Source organism: Salvelinus fontinalis, unplaced genomic scaffold, assembly GCF_029448725.1.
Source record: "Salvelinus fontinalis isolate EN_2023a unplaced genomic scaffold, ASM2944872v1 scaffold_0031, whole genome shotgun sequence".
Classification (NCBI taxonomy): domain Eukaryota; kingdom Metazoa; phylum Chordata; class Actinopteri; order Salmoniformes; family Salmonidae; genus Salvelinus; species Salvelinus fontinalis.
The window spans coordinates 669,588-687,619 of NW_026600240.1; the positions used below are offsets into that span (position 1 = coordinate 669,588).

General features: G+C 45.7%; 1 protein-coding gene across 3 annotated transcripts in view; it reads right to left on the reverse strand.

Annotated features, from left to right (window-relative positions):
• bag1 (BCL2 associated athanogene 1) overlaps positions 1–15,759 on the reverse strand; it is a 47,107-nt gene extending 31,348 nt beyond the window's left edge. For 2 of the 3 annotated variants that reach the window (XM_055910800.1, XM_055910799.1), the window contains exons 1-5: positions 15,623–15,759; positions 14,590–14,715; positions 7,916–7,998; positions 7,715–7,828; positions 4,527–4,634 (exon numbers count right to left, since the gene is read on the reverse strand). In XM_055910800.1, coding sequence (XP_055766775.1) covers positions 4,527–4,634; positions 7,715–7,828; positions 7,916–7,998; positions 14,590–14,715; positions 15,623–15,659 — 468 coding nt within the window. In that variant the 5' untranslated portion in view covers positions 15,660–15,759. The remainder of the gene's footprint in view (positions 1–4,526; positions 4,635–7,714; positions 7,829–7,915; positions 7,999–14,589; positions 14,716–15,622) is intronic. The other variant, XM_055910798.1, reaches the window with a different exon arrangement.
• Between the last annotated feature and the right edge of the window lie 2,273 nt (positions 15,760–18,032).

Here is an 18,032-nt window from a genome sequence, read left to right on the forward strand (position 1 = left end):
GGACCAGTACTAAGTGTATGAGGGTTAGGGGGACCAGTACTAAGTGTAGGAGGGTTAAGGGGGACCAGTACTACGTGTAGGAGGGTTAGGGGGACCAGTACTAAGTGTAGGAGGGTTAGGGGGACCAGTACTAAGTGTAGGAGGGTTAAGGGGGACCAGTACTACGTGTAGGAGGGTTAGGGGGACCAGTACTAAGTGTAGGAGGGTTAAGGGACCAGTACTAAGTGTAGGAGGGGGACCAGTACTAAGTGTAGGAGGGTTAAGGGGACCAGTACTAAGTGTAGGAGGGTTAAGGGGACCAGTACTAAGTGTAGGAGGGTTAGGGGGACCAGTACTAAGTGTAGGAGGGTTAGGGGGACCAGTACTAAGTGTAGGAGGGTTAAGGGGACCAGTACTAAGTGTAGGAGGGTTAAGGGGACCAGTACTAAGTGTAGGAGGGTTAAGGGGACCAGTACTAAGTGTAGGAGGGTTAAGGGGACCAGTACTAAGTGTAGGAGGGTTAGGGGGACCAGTACTAAGTGTAGGAGGGTTAAGGGGACCAGTACTAAGTGTAGGAGGGTTAAGGGGACCAGTACTAAGTGTAGGAGGGTTAAGGGGACCAGTACTAAGTGTAGGAGGGTTAAGGGGACCAGTACTAAGTGTAGGAGGGTTAAGGGGACCAGTACTAAGTGACCAGTACTAAGTGTAGGAGGGTTAAGGGGACCAGTACTAAGTGTAGGAGGGTTAAGGGGACCAGTACTAAGTGTAGGAGGGTTAAGGGGACCAGTACTAAGTGTAGGAGGGTTAGGGGGACCAGTACTAAGTGTAGGAGGGTTAAGGGGACCAGTACTAAGTGTAGGAGGGTTAAGGGGACCAGTACTAAGTGTAGGAGGGTTAAGGGGACCAGTACTAAGTGTAGGAGGGTTAAGGGGACCAGTACTAAGTGTAGGAGGGTTAGGGGGACCAGTACTAAGTGTAGGAGGGTTAGGGGGACCAGTACTAAGTGTAGGAGGGTTAGGGGGACCAGTACTAAGTGTAGGAGGGTTAGGGGGACCAGTACTAAGTGTAGGAGAGTTAGGGGGACCAGTACTAAGTGTAGGAGGGTTAAGGGGACCAGTACTAAGTGTAGGAGGGTTAGGGGACCAGTACTAAGTGTAGGAGGGTTAGGGGGACCAGTACTAAGTGTAGGGGGACCAGTACTAAGTGACCAGTACTAAGTGTAGGAGGGTTAGGGGACCAGTACTAAGTGTAGGAGGGTTAAGGGGACCAGTACTAAGTGTAGGAGGGTTAAGGGGACCAGTACTAAGTGTACGAGGGTTAGGGGGACCAGTACTAAGTGTAGGAGGGTTAGGGGGACCAGTACTAAGTGTAGGAGGGTTAGGGGGACCAGTACTAAGTGTAGGAGGGTTAGGGGGACCAGTACTAAGTGTAGGAGGGTTAGGGGGACCAGTACTAAGTGACCAGTACTAAGTGTAGGAGGGTTAGGGGGACCAGTACTAAGTGTAGGAGGGTTAAGGGGACCAGTACTAAGTGTAGGAGGGTTAGGGGGACCAGTACTAAGTGTAGGAGGGTTAGGGGGACCAGTACTAAGTGTAGGAGGGTTAAGGGGACCAGTACTAAGTGTAGGAGGGTTAGGGGGAACAGTACTAAGTGTAGGAGGGTTAGGGGGACCAGTACTAAGTGTAGGAGGGTTAGGGGACCAGTACTAAGTGTAGGAGGGTTAAGGGGACCAGTACTAAGTGACCAGTACTAAGTGCAGGAGGGTTAAGGGGACCAGTGCTAAGTGACCAGTACTAAGTGTAGGAGGGTTAGGGGGACCAGTACTAAGTGTAGGAGGGTTAGGGGGACCAGTACTAAGTGTAGGAGGGTTAGGGGGACCAGTACTAAGTGTAGGGGGACCAGTACTAAGTGACCAGTACTAAGTGTAGGAGGGTTAGGGGACCAGTACTAAGTGTAGGAGGGTTAAGGGGACCAGTACTAAGTGTAGGAGGGTTAAGGGGACCAGTACTAAGTGTACGAGGGTTAGGGGGACCAGTACTAAGTGTAGGAGGGTTAGGGGACCAGTACTAAGTGTAGGAGGGTTAGGGGGACCAGTACTAAGTGTAGGAGGGTTAGGGGGACCAGTACTAAGTGTAGGAGGGTTAGGGGGACCAGTACTAAGTGTAGGAGGGTTAGGGGGACCAGTACTAAGTGACCAGTACTAAGTGTAGGAGGGTTAGGGGGACCAGTACTAAGTGTAGGAGGGTTAAGGGGACCAGTACTAAGTGTAGGAGGGTTAGGGGGACCAGTACTAAGTGTAGGAGGGTTAGGGGGACCAGTACTAAGTGTAGGAGGGTTAAGGGGACCAGTACTAAGTGTAGGAGGGTTAGGGGGAACAGTACTAAGTGTAGGAGGGTTAGGGGGACCAGTACTAAGTGTAGGAGGGTTAGGGGACCAGTACTAAGTGTAGGAGGGTAAGGGGACCAGTACTAAGTGACCAGTACTAAGTGTAGGAGGGTTAGGGGGACCAGTACTAAGTGTAGGAGGGTTAGGGGGACCAGTACTAAGTGTAGGAGGGTTAGGGGGACCAGTACTAAGTGTAGGAGGGTTAGGGGGACCAGTACTAAGTGTAGGAGGGTTAGGGGGACCAGTACTAAGTGTAGGAGGGTTAGGGGGACCAGTACTAAGTGTAGGAGGGTTAGGGGGACCAGTACTAAGTGTATGAGGGTTAGGGGGACCAGTACTAAGTGTAGGAGGGGTAGGGGGACCAGTACTAAGTGTAGGAGGGTTAAGGGGACCAGTACTAAGTGTAGGAGGGTTAAGGGGACCAGTACTAAGTGTAGGAGGGTTAAGGGGACCAGTACTAAGTGTAGGAGGGTTAAGGGGACCAGTACTAAGTGTACGAGGGTTAGGGGGACCAGTACTAAGTGTAGGAGGGTTAGGGGGACCAGTACTAAGTGTAGGAGGGTTAAGGGGACCAGTACTAAGTGTAGGAGGGTTAGGGGACCAGTACTAAGTGTAGGAGGGTTAGGGGGACCAGTACTAAGTGTAGGGGGACCAGTACTAAGTGACCAGTACTAAGTGTAGGAGGGTTAGGGGACCAGTACTAAGTGTAGGAGGGTTAAGGGGACCAGTACTAAGTGTAGGAGGGTTAAGGGGACCAGTACTAAGTGTACGAGGGTTAGGGGGACCAGTACTAAGTGTAGGAGGGTTAGGGGGACCAGTACTAAGTGTAGGAGGGTTAGGGGGACCAGTACTAAGTGTAGGAGGGTTAAGGGGACCAGTACTAAGTGTAGGAGGGTTAGGGGGAACAGTACTAAGTGTAGGAGGGTTAGGGGGACCAGTACTAAGTGTAGGAGGGTTAGGGGACCAGTACTAAGTGTAGGAGGGTTAAGGGGACCAGTACTAAGTGACCAGTACTAAGTGTAGGAGGGTTAAGGGGACCAGTGCTAAGTGACCAGTACTAAGTGTAGGAGGGTTAGGGGGACCAGTACTAAGTGTAGGGGGGTTAGGGGGAACAGTACTAAGTGTAGGAGGGTTAGGGGGACCAGTACTAAGTGTAGGAGGGTTAGGGGGACCAGTACTAAGTGTAGGAGGGTTAGGGGGACCAGTACTAAGTGTAGGAGGGTTAGGGGGACCAGTACTAAGTGTAGGGGGGTTAGGGGGAACAGTACTAAGTGTAGGAGGGTTAGGGGGACCAGTACTAAGTGTAGGAGGGTTAGGGGGACCAGTACTAAGTGTAGGAGGGTTAGGGGGACCAGTACTAAGTGTAGGAGGGTTAGGGGACCAGTACTAAGTGTAGGAGGGTTAGGGGGACCAGTACTAAGTGTAGGAGGGTTAAGGGGACCAGTACTAAGTGTAGGAGGGTTAGGGGGACCAGTACTAAGTGTAGGAGGGTTAAGGGGACCAGTACTAAGTGTAGGAGGGTTAAGGGGACCAGTACTAAGTGTAGGAGGGTTAGGGGGACCAGTACTAAGTGTAGGAGGGTTAAGGGGACCAGTACTAAGTGTAGGAGGGTTAGGGGAACAGTACTAAGTGTAGGAGGGTTAGGGGACCAGTACTAAGTGTAGGAGGGTTAAGGGGACCAGTGCTAAGTGTAGGAGGGTTAAGGGGACCAGTGCTAAGTGACCAGTACTAAGTGTAGGAGGGTTAGGGGGACCAGTACTAAGTGTAGGAGGGTTAGGGGGACCAGTACTAAGTGTAGGAGGGTTAAGGGGACCAGTACTAAGTGTAGGAGGGTTAAGGGGACCAGTGCTAAGTGACCAGTACTAAGTGTAGGAGGGTTAGGGGGACCAGTACTAAGTGTAGGAGGGTTAGGGGGACCAGTACTAAGTGTAGGGGGGTTAGGGCTGTGTTACCATAGAGTCCACCTGCTTTAGGAGCTAGGGGGTTAAGGGGACCAGTACTAAGTGTAGGAGGGTTAGGGGGACCAGTACTAAGTGTAGGGGGAGCTAGAGGGTTAGGGCTGTGTTACCATAGAGTCCACCTGCTCTAGGAGCTAGAGGGTTAGGGCTGTGTTACCATAGAGTCCACCTGCTCTAGGAGCTAGAGGGTTAAGGCTGTGTTACCATAGAGTCCACCTGCTCTAGAATCTTCATGAACTGTTCAGATGCCACCTTCACTCTTTGGTCCAGTCTCCCCAGCGCCTCAGCCTGCAGGTCTTTAGCCAGGAACCCCTATAGAACAGGAAAGGAAAGTGCAAAGAAAAGCTAACTCCTGTGTCCATGTCATGTGTCGATACTGTGTGGGTGCTGACAAGTGCAGCCTCTTGCTTCACTCTCTCTGGGCATTATCTGTGCTAACAACTACTGCTGGGTCTCAGTTTGGGAAGGATGCTAAGGTAGAACCAGGACCATACCAGTACTGCGATACTCCTTAGTATTGTGGCAAGGACACAAAACACGAAGCGGATTTAACTTGTTTAGGATTCAAACATCATCAGAGTCACATGTATTTATTTTCTAAGATATAGCACATCATATTTTACATGTAAAGAGTTGTGTTCTTCCTGTACTAGTATCATCACAGTCCTAGTTTATATTGACATGTACAGAGCCTTCAGAAAGTATTCTCAGACGTATTCCACATTTTTTGTTACAGCCTGAAAGGATTCAATCTTTTTTCCTTACACATAATACCCCATAATGACAAAGTGAAAACATGTTTTTAGACATTTTTACAAATCTATTCAAAATGAAAGACAAAAAATATCTCATTTACTTTGTAGAATCACCTTTTGGCAGTGATTGCAGCTGTGAGTCTTTCTGGGTAAGTCTCTAAGAGCTGTGAGTCTTTCTGGGTAAGTCTCTAAGAGCTGTGAGTCTTTTTGGGGTAAGTCTCTAAGAGCTGTGAGTCTTTTGGGGTAAGTCTCTAAGAGCTGTGAGTCTTTCTGGGTAAGTCTCTAAGAGCTGTGAGTCTTTCTGGGTAAGTCTCTAAGAGCTGTGAGTCTTTCTGGGTAAGTCTCTAAGAGCTGTGAGTCTTTTTGGGTACGTCTCTAAGAGCTGTGAGTCTTTCGGGGTAAGTCTCTAAGAGCTGTGAGTCTTTCTGGGTAAGTCTCTAAGAGCTGTGAGTCTTTCTGGGTAAGTCTCTAAGAGCTGTGAGTCTTTCTGGGTAAGTCTCTAAGAGCTGTGAGTCTTTCTGGGTAAGTCTCTAAGAGCTGTGAGTCTTTCTGGGTAAGTCTCTAAGAGCTGTGAGTCTTTCTGGGTAAGTCTCTAAGAGCTGTGAGTCTTTTTGGGGTAAGTCTCTAAGAGCTGTGAGTCTTTCTGGGTAAGTCTCTAAGAGCTGTGAGTCTTTCTGGGTAAGTCTCTAAGAGCTGTGAGTCTTTTTGGGGTAAGTCTCTAAGAGCTGTGAGTCTTTCTGGGTAAGTCTCTAAGAGCTGTGAGTCTTTTTGGGGTAAGTCTCTAAGAGCTGTGAGTCTTTTGGGGTAAGTCTCTAAGAGCTGTGAGTCTTTCTGGGTAAGTCTCTAAGAGCTGTGAGTCTTTTGGGGTAAGTCTCTAAGAGCTTTGCACACCTGGATTTTACAATATTTGCCCATTCATCTTTAAATTCTTCAAACTCTTGCCAAAGTTTTAATAGCTGATTTATGTCAAAACTATAGCCAGGCCACTCAGGAACATTCAATGTTGTCTTGGTAAGCAACTCCAGTGTAGATTTGGCTTTGTGTTGTAGGTTATTGTCCTGCTGAAAGGTGAATGTCTACCATGGCCTAGTACTTTAGTGCCTTGTTGCAAACAGGATGAATGTGTGGAATATCCTTCTTTTTACTCTGTCAATTAGGTTAATATTGTTAATTAGGTTATAATGTTGTTGATCCCTCCTCAGTTTTCTCCTATCACAGCCATTAAACTCTGTAACTGCGTTAAAGTCACCATTGGCCTCATGGTGAAATCCCTGATCGGTTTCCTTAATCTCCAGCCACTGAGTTAGGATGGACGCCTGTACCTTTGTAGTATTAGATTCTGGGTTAAACTTGGAACACAGTATACTCAGAAGTATAGTATCTGAGGAGTGATGGAGACTGGTTTTTACATCAGAAGTTAATGGTTATCTATAGGAGCCAGATGGCGGTGGAATGTGTTGGGGGATACGGGTGGAGATCTTTGGATTAGGCATCAAGGGGGTTGAGGTCAGGTCAGATCTCCTTAAGGGAGAAACGATGGTTTATAACACCATCACTTCCTCTTCCTGTTGAACCATAATAGATGTACAGATTGGAGAGAAGGAGGAAATTGGATGTGATTTTCTGGATTTTCTTTTTTAGATTCAGTCTCTCACAGTTGAAGTGTACCTATGATAAAAATTACAGACTTCTACATGCTTTGTAAGTAGGAAAACCTGCAAAATCGGCAGTGTGTCAAATATTTGTTCTCCCCACTGTACATACTTTTGGTGGTGGAAGCAACAGGCCTTTCATGGGAGTTTTTCCTAGCCACCGTGCTTCTACACCTGCATTGCTTTCTAGGGAGTTTTTCCTAGCCACCGTGCTTCTACACCTGCATTGCTTGCTGTTTGGGGTTTTAGGCTGGGTTTCCTGTACAGCACTTTGAGATATCAGCTGATGTAAGAAGGGCTATATAAAATAAACTTGATCTGTATTGTTTTTATCTAATGCAGCTGTATCGATCCTCTGGGCAAAATAAACTTGGTTAAGCTTTCATAATGTCCGGTGAGTTTTTACTCTGAGAATTAGAACCTAACAGTAGTGACTGGGTGTATTGATACACCGTCCAAAGTGTAGTTAATGACTTCACCATGTTCAAAGGGATATTAAATATCTGCTTTTTTATTTTTTACACATCTACCAATCGATGCCCTTCTTTGCAAGGCGCTGAAAAACCTCCCTGGACATTGTGGTTGAATTTGTGCTTGAAATTCACTACATCGATTGAGGGAACTTTTATTTATTTTCATTATTTAACGAGGCAAGTCAGTTAAGAACAAATTATTATTTACAATGACGGCCTACAGATGTGTGGGGTACAGAGATGGGGTAGTCATTCAAAACTCCTCAACTTATTTAGACTTGCCATAACAAAGGGGTTTTAAATACTTATTGACTCAAGACATTTCAGCTTTTAAAATGTTTAATCAATAAAAAAAATATTCTACAAACTAAATGTCACTTTGCCATGGGGTATTGCGTGTAGATCAGTCACACTAAATCTTACGTAAATGAATTTTAACGTCAGTCTGTAACAACAAAAATGTGGAAAAGCTGAAGGCAATGTATATAAAATGTAGATATAAAGTATCATACATTCTTGAGTCCTGTCAGCTCTCCATCCACCTTCTCCAGTTTCTTAGCCGTCTGTTCTACTGACTTCTCAATGTCCTTCAACTTCTTCAGCTCGGACTCCTCCTCTGGGCTGTTCTGAGAGGAGACAACACACAGGTCTGTATTCAAACCATTTCAGGAACGAATGATAAAAAACAAAGGAGTGAACTAGGAAGGTCTTACCCTCTTCCCAATCATCATGAGTTTACATCCCGGTTTGATTCCAAAGCTGGACAGACTCTCCTCCATCTCCTTCAGTGACTTCCCTGAAACAACAGGACAGCAGAGGCATCATGCTGGGGCTTGAACCAGCTACCCTGTGGTTAGAGGTGAGTGCAATATAGTACAACCTGTGCCATGCAGTCCAGTCCTCTTGGCAGAGGCTGTGGTAATAGTCTGGCTGCCAGTCTGTCTGTTGCCAACTCCATTGAAAACGGTCTAACAATGGACTTGACTTATAACACCTTTAACAGGTGAAGCTGCGGTGGATTCTGCTATTTCCTGTGGGTTTTTTCATGCTGGTCTTGACTTTTATTTTGTACATCATTTTTCCATCATCGTTTCCTATGACTGATAACAGCTTCTGGGCATCAGAACAGTGGTTAGGACCCTATCTGCCAGGAACGCAAAGCGAGAGAGAGGACGCTAACCTAGATTTGGATGAAGATTTCTACTTCAGTGAGTCGGCAGCTGAGGATGTACTGCTCATACCAGACCAGGCCCTAATCCTCGGGAAAGAGAACGCGCAAGCGAGGCAAACGAGCGGCCTCCCTGAGGCTTCTGGGAAGGCTAAGGGGGAGGTGGCTGTCTCTTTGTTAACAACAGCTGGGGCGCAATCTCTAATGTTAAGGAAGTCTCGAGGTTCTGCTCGCCTGAGGTAGAGTATCTCATGATAAGCTGTAGACCACACTATTTACCAAGAGAGTTTTCATCTACATTTTTCATAGCTGTCTATGTACCACGACAAACCGATGCTGGCACTAAGACTGCACTCAACGAGCTGTATAAAGGCCATAAGTAACCAAGAAAATTCACATCCATAGGTGGCACCCCTAGTGGCCGGGGACTTTAATGCAGGGAAACTGAGATCAGTCCTACCTAATTTCTACCAGCATGACACCGCTGATAGAGATGGCAGCTTCGCTTCAAGTCCTTAGGAAACTGTGCAGTATTTTTTTTATATATATTTTTTTTCTTCTTACATTGTTAGTCCAGAAAACCTTAAGTGTTATTACATACAGCCGGGAAGAACTATTGGATATCAGAGAGACGTCAACTTACCAGCACAACCAGCACTACGACCAGGAATATGACTTTTCCAAAGCAGATCCTTTGATCTGATTCCAGAGGCCCAAAACAACGCTGTCGGAGGAGAGGGAGCCGGAGCGTCTTCTAGTGAGGCTTCGGATGCGCGCACAGCACCCACCGCTTCCCAGTATATTACTTGCTAATGTCCAGTCCCTAGTTAACAAAGTTGACAAAATCAGGGCAAGAGTTGCTTTCCAAAGAGATATCCGGGATTGTAACATACTCTGTTTCATGGAAACATGGCTAGCTTGGGACATGCTGTCAGAGTCCGTACAGCTAACAGGATTTTCAGTGCATCGCGCCGACAGGAATAAACATCTCTCCGGTAAGAAGAAGGTCGGGGGTGTATGTTTCATGATTAACGACTCATGGTGTAATTGTAACAACATACCAGAACTAAAGTCCTTTTGGTCACCTAACCTAGAATTCCTCACAAGCAAATGCCGACCGTATTATCTCCCAAGAGAACTCTCCTCGGTTATCGTTACAGCCGTGTATATCCACCCGCAAGCAGATACCAAGACGGCCATCAAGGAACTTCACTGGACTTCATGCAAAATGGAAACCATATATCCCGAGGATGCATTTATTGTAACTGGGGATTTAAAAAAAGCTAAATCTGAGAACAAGGCTACCTAAATTCTATCAGCATATCGATTGCAGTACACGGGCGAGTAACACACTCTACTACTGCTACTCTATCTTACGTGATGCATACAAGGCCCTCCCCCGCCCTCCTTTTGGCAAATCTGACCATGACTCCATCTTGTTGCTCCACTCCTATAGGCAGAAACTAAAACAGGAAGCACCCGTGCTTAGGTCTATCCAACGCTGATCTGACCAAACTTTGATCACGTAGACTGGGATATGTTCCAGGTAGCCTCAGACAAGAACATTGATGTATACGCTGACTCGGTGAGTTTATAAGGAAGTTTATAGGAGATGTTGTACCCACTGTTACTATTATAACCTTCCCTAACCAGAAACCGTGGATAGATGGCAGCATTTGCGCAAAACTGAAAGCACGTACCACCGCATTTAATCATGGCAAAGCAACCGGAAACATGACCGAATACAAACAGTGTAGTTATTCCCTACTCACGGCAATCAAACAAGCAAAGCGTCAGTATAGAGAAAGTGGAGTTGCAATTCAACGTCTCAAACATGAGACGTATGTGGCAGGGTCTACAGACAATCACGGATTACAAAAAGAAAACCAGCCCCGTTGCGGACATCAACGTCTTGCTCCCAGACAAATTAAACACCTTTTTTGCGCGCTTTGAGGACAATACAGTGCCACCGACATGGCCCGCTACCAAAGACAGTGGGCTCTCCTTCTCCGTGGCCGACGTGAGTAAAACATTTAAACGTGTTAACCCTCGCAAGGCTGGTGGCCAAGACGGCATTCCTAGCCGCGTCCTCGGAGCATGCGCAGACCAGCTGGCTGGTGTGTTTACGGACATATTCAATCAATCCCTATCACAGTCTGCTTTAGTTAGTTCAGTCCCCACACGCTTCAAGATGGCCACCATTGTTCCTGTACCCAATAAGGCAAATGTAATTGAACTTAATGACTATCGCCCCGTAGCACTCACTTCTGTCATCATGAAGTGCTTTGAGAGACTAGTCAAGGATCAGATTACTTCCACCCGTCCTGACACCCTAGACCCACTCCAATTCCGCCCCAATAGGTCCACAGACGACGCAATCACCATCACACTGCACTAACCCATCTGGACAAGAGGAATACCTATGTGAGAACGCTGTTCATTGACTACAGCTCAGCATTTAACACCATAGTACCCTCCAAACTCGTCATTAAGCTCAGGGCCCTGAGTCTCGACCCCGCCCTGTGCAACTGGGTCCTAGACTTCCTGACGGGCCGCCCCCAGGTGGTGAAGGTTGGAAACAACATCTCCACTCCGCTGATCCTCAACACTGGGGCCCCACAAGGGTGCGTTCTGAGCCCCCTCCTGTACTCCCTGTTCAGCCATGACTGCGTGGCCATTCACGCCTCCAACTCAATCATCAAGTTTACAGACGACAAACATTACCAACAACGACGAGACGGCCTACAGGGAGGAGGTGAGGGCCCTCGGAGTGTGGGGTCAGGAAAATAACCCCTCACTCAATGTCAGCAAAATAAAAGAGATGATCCTGGACTTCAGGAAACAGCAAAGAGAGCATACACCCCTATCCACATCAACCGGACAGTAGTGGAGAAAGTGGAAAGCCTTAAGTTCCTCGGCGTACACATCACGGACAAACTGAAATGGTCCACCCACACAGACAGCGTTGTGAAGAAGGCGCAGCAGCCTCTTCAACCTCAGGAGGCTGAAGAAATGTGGCTTGTCACCGAAAACCCTCATTAACTTTTAAAGATGTACAATTGAGAGCATTGTGTCGGGCTGTATCACCGCCTGGTACGGCAACTGCTCCGCCCACAACTGTAAGGCTCTCCAGAGGGTAGTGAGGTCTGCCCAACGCATCATTGGGGGAAAATTACCTGCCCTCCAGGACACCTACACCACCCGATGTCACAGGAAGGCCATAAAGATCATCAAGGACAATAACCACCCGAGCCACTGCCTGTTCACCCCACTATCATCCAGAAGGTGAGGTCAGTACAGGTGCATCACTGCCTGTTCACCCCACTATCATCCAGAAGGAGAGGTCAGTACAGGTGCATCAGAGCTGGGACAGAGATTGAAAAACAGCTTCTACCTCAAGGCCATCAGATTGTTAAACAGCCATCACTAGCACAGAGAGGCTGCTGCCTACCTACAGACTTGATATCAATTTCCAATTTAATAAATGGACACTAGTCACTTTAATAATGGCACTTTATATAATGTTTACAAATCACGAATTACTCATCTCATATGTACAGTTGAAGTCAGAAGTTTACATATACTTAGGTAGGAGTCATTAAATCTCGTTTTTCAACCACTCCACAAATTTCTTGTTAACAAACTATAGTTTTGGCAAGTCGGTTAGGACATCTACTTTGTGCATGACAAGTAATTTTTCCAACAATTGTTTACAGACAGATAATTTCACTTATAATTCACTGTATCACAATTTCAATGGGTCAGAAGTTTACATACACTAAATTGACTGTCTTTAAACAGCTTGGGAAATTCAACAAAATTATGTCATGGCTTTAGAAGCTTCTGATAGGATAATTGATATAATTTGAGTCAATTGGAGGTGTACCTGTGGATGTATTTCAAGGCCTACCTTCAAACTCAGTGCCTCTTTGCTTGACATCATGGGAAAATCAAAAGAAATCAGGCCAAAATTGTATACCTCCACAAGTCTGGCTCATCCTTGGGAGCAATTTCCAAATACCTGAAAGTACCACGTTTATCTATTCAAACAATAGTTACACAAGTATAAACCCCATGGGAACACACAGCCGTCATACCACTCAGGAAGGAGACACTTTCTGTCTCCTAGAGATGAACGTACTTTGGTGCGAAAAGTGCAAATCAATCCCAGAACAACAGCAAAAGACTTTGTGAAGATGCTGGAGGAAACGGGTACAAAAGTATCTATATCCACAGTAAAATGAGTCCTATATCGACATAACCTGAAAGGCCGCTCAGAAAGGAAGAAGCCACTGCTCCAAAACCGCCATAACAAAGCCAGACTACGGTTTGCAACTGCACATGGGAACAAAGTTCATACTTTTTGGAGAAATGTCCTCTGGTCTGATGAAAAAAAATAGAACTGTTTGGCCATAATGACCATCGTTATGTTTGGAGGAAAAAGGTGGAGGCTTGCAAGCCGAAGAACTCCATCCCAACCGTGAAGCACGGGGGTGGCAGCATCATGTTGTGGGGGTGCTTTGCTGCAGGAGGGACTGGTGCACTTCACAAAATACATGGCATCATGAGGGAGGACAATTATGTGGATATATTGAAGCAACATCTCAAGACATCAGTCAGGAAGTTAAAGCTTGGTCGCAAATGGGTCTTCCAAATGGACAATGACCCCAAGCAAACTTCCAAAGTTGTGGCAAAATGGCTTAAGGACAACAAAGTCAAGCTATTGGAGTGGCCATCACAAAGCCCTGACCTCCATCCCATAGAGAATTTGTGGGCAGAACTGAAAAAGCGTGTGCGAGCAAGGAGGCCTACAAACCTGACCGTTACACCAGCTCTGTCAGGAGGAATGGGCCAAATTTCACCCAACTTATTGTGGGAAGCTTGTGGAATGCTACCCAAAACGTTTGACCCAAATTAAACAATTTAAAGGCAATGCTACCAAATACTAATTGAGTGTATGTAAACGTCTGACCCACTCGGAATGTGATGAAAGAAATAAAAGCTGAAATAAATAATTCTCTCTACTCTACTCTCTCATCTATAAGTACCTAGGTGTCTGGCTATACTGCAAACTCTCCTTCCAGACTCATATCAAACATCTCCAATCCAAAATCAAATCTAGAGTCGGCTTTCTATTCCGCAACAAAGCCTCCTTCACTCACGCCGCCAAACTTACCCTAGTAAAACTGACTATCCTACCGATCCTCGACTTCGGCGATGTCATCTACAAAATAGCTTCCAATACTCTACTCAGCAAACTGGATGCAGTTTATCACAGTGCCATCCGTTTTGTTACTAAAGCACCTTATACGACCCACCACTGCGACCTGTATGCCCTAGTCGGCTGGCCCTCGCTACATGTTCGTCGTCAGACCCACTGGCTCCAGGTCATCTACAAGGCTATGCTAGGCAAAGTGCCGCCTTATCTCAGTTCACTGGTCACGATGGCTACACCCACCCGTAGCACGCGCTCCAGCAGGTGTATCTCACTGATCATCCCTAAAGCCAAAACCTCATTTGGACGCCTTTCCTTCCAGTTCTCTGCTGCCTGCGACTGGAACGAATTGCAAAAATCCCTGAAGTTGGAGACTTTTATCTCCCTCAACATCTTTAAAAATCTGCTATCCGAGCAGCTAACCGATCGATGCAGCTGTACATAGTCCATCTGTAAACTACCCACCCAATTTACCTACCTCACCCCATACTGCTTTTATTTATTTACTTTTCTGCTCTTTTGCACACCAGTATCTCTTCTTGCACATGATCATCTGATGATTTATCACTCCAGTGTTAATCTGCGAAATTGTAATTATTCGATTTATTGCCTACCTCATGCCTTTTGCACACATTGTATATAGATTCTCTTTTTTCTACCATGTTATTGACTTGTTTATTGTTTACTCCATGTGTAACTCTGTGTTGTTGTCTGTTCACACTGCTATGCTTTATCTTGGCCAGGTCGCAGTTGCAAATGAGAACTTGTTCTCAACTAGCCTACCTGGTTAAATAAAGGTGAAATAAAAATAAATAAATAAATGACTCGGTACTAGTACTCTGTGTATATAGCCAAATTATTGTTACTCATTGTGCATTTATTCCTCATCTCATTATTTCTCTGTGCATTGTTGGGAAGGACCCGTTAGTAATATTTATTTCACTGTTAGTCTCCACCTGTTGTTTGCCAAGCATGTGACATAACATTTTGATTTGTTACTCTACCTTTAAAGATGAGCTTCTGTGCAGGCATCGGGACCCCGGTAACCTGAACGAGAGCATCAGAAAGGTCCTTCAGTATCGGTTCGTTCCCGTCCAGCCCCGTTACCGTGATACTGTGCTTCGTAGAACCTGCATGAGGGTGAATTAGACGCAGAGTAGTTTATAGAGTATATAGTTGCTACATCCGAGACATGAGCTAGCTAGCCATCTCGGCTTTTAGCAACACACACTAGCGTTGCTTTCAATTGTATTGGTTTGCACAAAAACAGCCCACGGGAAGCCAGATGTTAAATACAATTCCATTTCAATTTACTGTGCCAGTGGGCAGGACGGTTTTGTCATTATGACCGGGGGCAGTTGAGACAAAATATCTAAAGGATCATATTATTAAAGTGCATTATTAAAGTGCATTTCCAGACGTGGGTCTGTTGTAGCCCCACTTCCTCTCTGTTGTCGTCCAGATGAAAAGTCGTGCACGTGTGCCATATGTGGACAAACAAGGAAGACCCCGCGGGGGACTTGACCCCGGTAACCGGTAACGTTACGCAGAGAGGAAGTCTACAACAGACCCGCGTTTGGAAATGCACTTTAATAACACAGATAACTTCAGATATTCTGTCTCCAAGTCGCCTGTTATAAATGACGAACCCTTCTGCCTACCCACCGACACAGTCAATTCAAATCGGATTGATTCCGCGTTCAGATGCTAGTCGGAACTACGAAACTCGGAAATGTCTATTCGGAGTTTCCTAGTTCCGTTTAGCATGTGAACTGAGGCATTAACATCTGGTTTCCCAAAGACTGTTCTGGTGCAATCCAATCCAATTAAAAGCAAGACTATTGTACATAAATACAGCAGCATTTCAAAAGCACCTAGCTACGTATCTGCCATCTACCTGGCTAGCTAGCATCTCCTGCTGTGTGTAGCTAGCTAGCCCGTAGACCCCGACTACCAGTACCATCTCTTTGTCTTCGTTTTACGGGCTAATATACATGAAACAAGCTACAACATCCAAAGCAAAGTGATTGACTTTACCGTAAGCAACAGTGACCGTCACAGTATTCTCCGCCATTTCTGTGTAGCATGAGTGAAAACCCAAGTGGCCAGGGTTCCGGTTGGAAAGCACGCCATCCCATGTACACCGAGGGGACTGGCGGTACTGCAGTGTAACTGACGCCGAGCTCAGAAACACAAGTCCCAAAGTCTCCCCCTGTTCGACTTGAGAAGGGCGCTCCTCACTCACTACTTTTGCCCGTTCACGTCAAGGGCCCACCCCATACAGAACCAATCAGTCGATATAATCGAGAACTATCATCAGAAATCACGCGATATGAATCAGACAGTGAGAAAAGTAACATGAAAAAGACTAAAAAACTGAACAGCCATAATAGTTCTTGATTATATCGACTGATTGCTATTGTATGGGGCGACCAGTCATAGCCAGGTGTACCGTGGCTCAGGTTAAATCAAATCCAATGTTATTGGTCACATACACATGGTTAGCAGATGTTAATGCGAGTGTAGCAAAATGCGTATGCTTCTAGTTCCCGAGAGTGCAGTAATATCTAACATGTAATCTAACAATTCCACAATAACTACCTAATACACACAAATATAAAGGGATGGAATAAGAATATGTACATATAAATATATGGATGAGCGATGACCGAGCGGCATTGGCAAGATGCAATAGATGGTATAAGATACAGTATGTAAATATGAGATGAGTAATGTAAGATATGTAAACATTATTAAAGTGGCATTAATTAAAGAGACTAGTGATCAATTTCTTAAAGTGGCCAATGATTTGCCAGGTCGCAATTGTAAATGAGAACGTGTTCTCAATTTGCCTACCTGGTTAAATAAAGGTTAAATAAATAAATAAATAAATAAAAATTTGAGTCTGTATGTAGGCAGAAGCCTCTCCGAGTTAGTGATGGCTGTTTAACAGTCTGAGACTATATACAGGGGGTACCAGGTAGTAATGATGCTATATACAGGGGTACCAGGTAGTAATGAGACTATATACAGGGGGTACCAGGTAGTAATGATGCTATATACAGGGGTACCAGGTAGTAAGGAGACTATATACAGGGGGTACCAGGTAGTAATGAGACTATATACAGGGGGTACCAGGTAGTAAGGAGACTATATACAGGGGGTACCAGGTAGTAAGGAGACTATATACAGGGGTACCAGGTAGTAATGAGACTATATGCAGGGGTACCAGGTAGTAATGAGACTATATACAGGGGTACCAGGTAGTAATGAGACTATATACAGGGGTACCAGGTAGTAATGAGGCTATATACAGGGGTACCAGGTAGTAAGGAGACTATATACAGGGGTACCAGGTAGTAATGAGACTATATACAGGGGGTACCAGGTAGTAAGGAGACTATATACAGGGGTACCAGGTAGTAAGGAGCCTATATACAGGGGTACCAGGTAGTAAGGAGACTATATACAGGGGGTACCAGGTAGTAATGAGAATATATACAGGGGCACCAGGTAGTAAGGAGACTATATACAGGGGTACCAGGTAGTAATGAGGCTATATACAGGGGGTACCAGGTAGTAATGAGGCTATATACAGGGGGTACCAGGTAGTAATGAGGCTATATACAGGGGTACCAGGTAGTAATGAGGCTATATACAGGGGGCACCAGGTAGTAATGAGGCTATATACAGGGGTACCAGGTAGTAAGGAGACTATATACAGGGGTACCAGGTAGTAAGGAGACTATATACAGGGGTACCAGGTAGTAAGGAGACTATATACAGGGGTACCAGGTAGTAATGAGACTATATACAGGGGTACCAGGTAGTAAGGAGACTATATACAAGGGTACCAGGTAGTAAGGAGACTATATACAGGGGTACCAGGTAGTAAGGAGACTATATACAGGGGGTACCAGGTAGTAATGAGACTATATACAGGGGTACCAGGTAGTAATGAGACTATATACAAGGGTACCAGGTAGTAATGAGGCTATATACAGGGGTACCAGGTAGTAAGGAGACTATATACTGGGGTACCAGGTAGTAAGGAGACTATATACAGGGATACCAGGTAGTAAGGAGACTATATACAGGGGGTACCAGGTAGTAATGAGACTATATACAGGGGGTACCAGGCAGTAATGAGACTATATACAGGGGTACCAGGTAGTAAGGAGACTATATACAGGGGTACCAGGTAGTAAGGAGACTATATACAGGGGCACCAGGTAGTAAGGAGACTATATACAGGGGGTACCAGGTAGTAATGAGACTATATACAGGGGTACCAGGTAGTAAGGAGACTATATACAGGGGGTACCAGGTAGTAAGGAGACTATATACAGGGGGTACCAGGTACTAATGAGGCTATATACAGGGGTACCAGGTAGTAATGAGACTATATACAGGGGTACCAGGTAGTAATGAGGCTATATACAGGGGT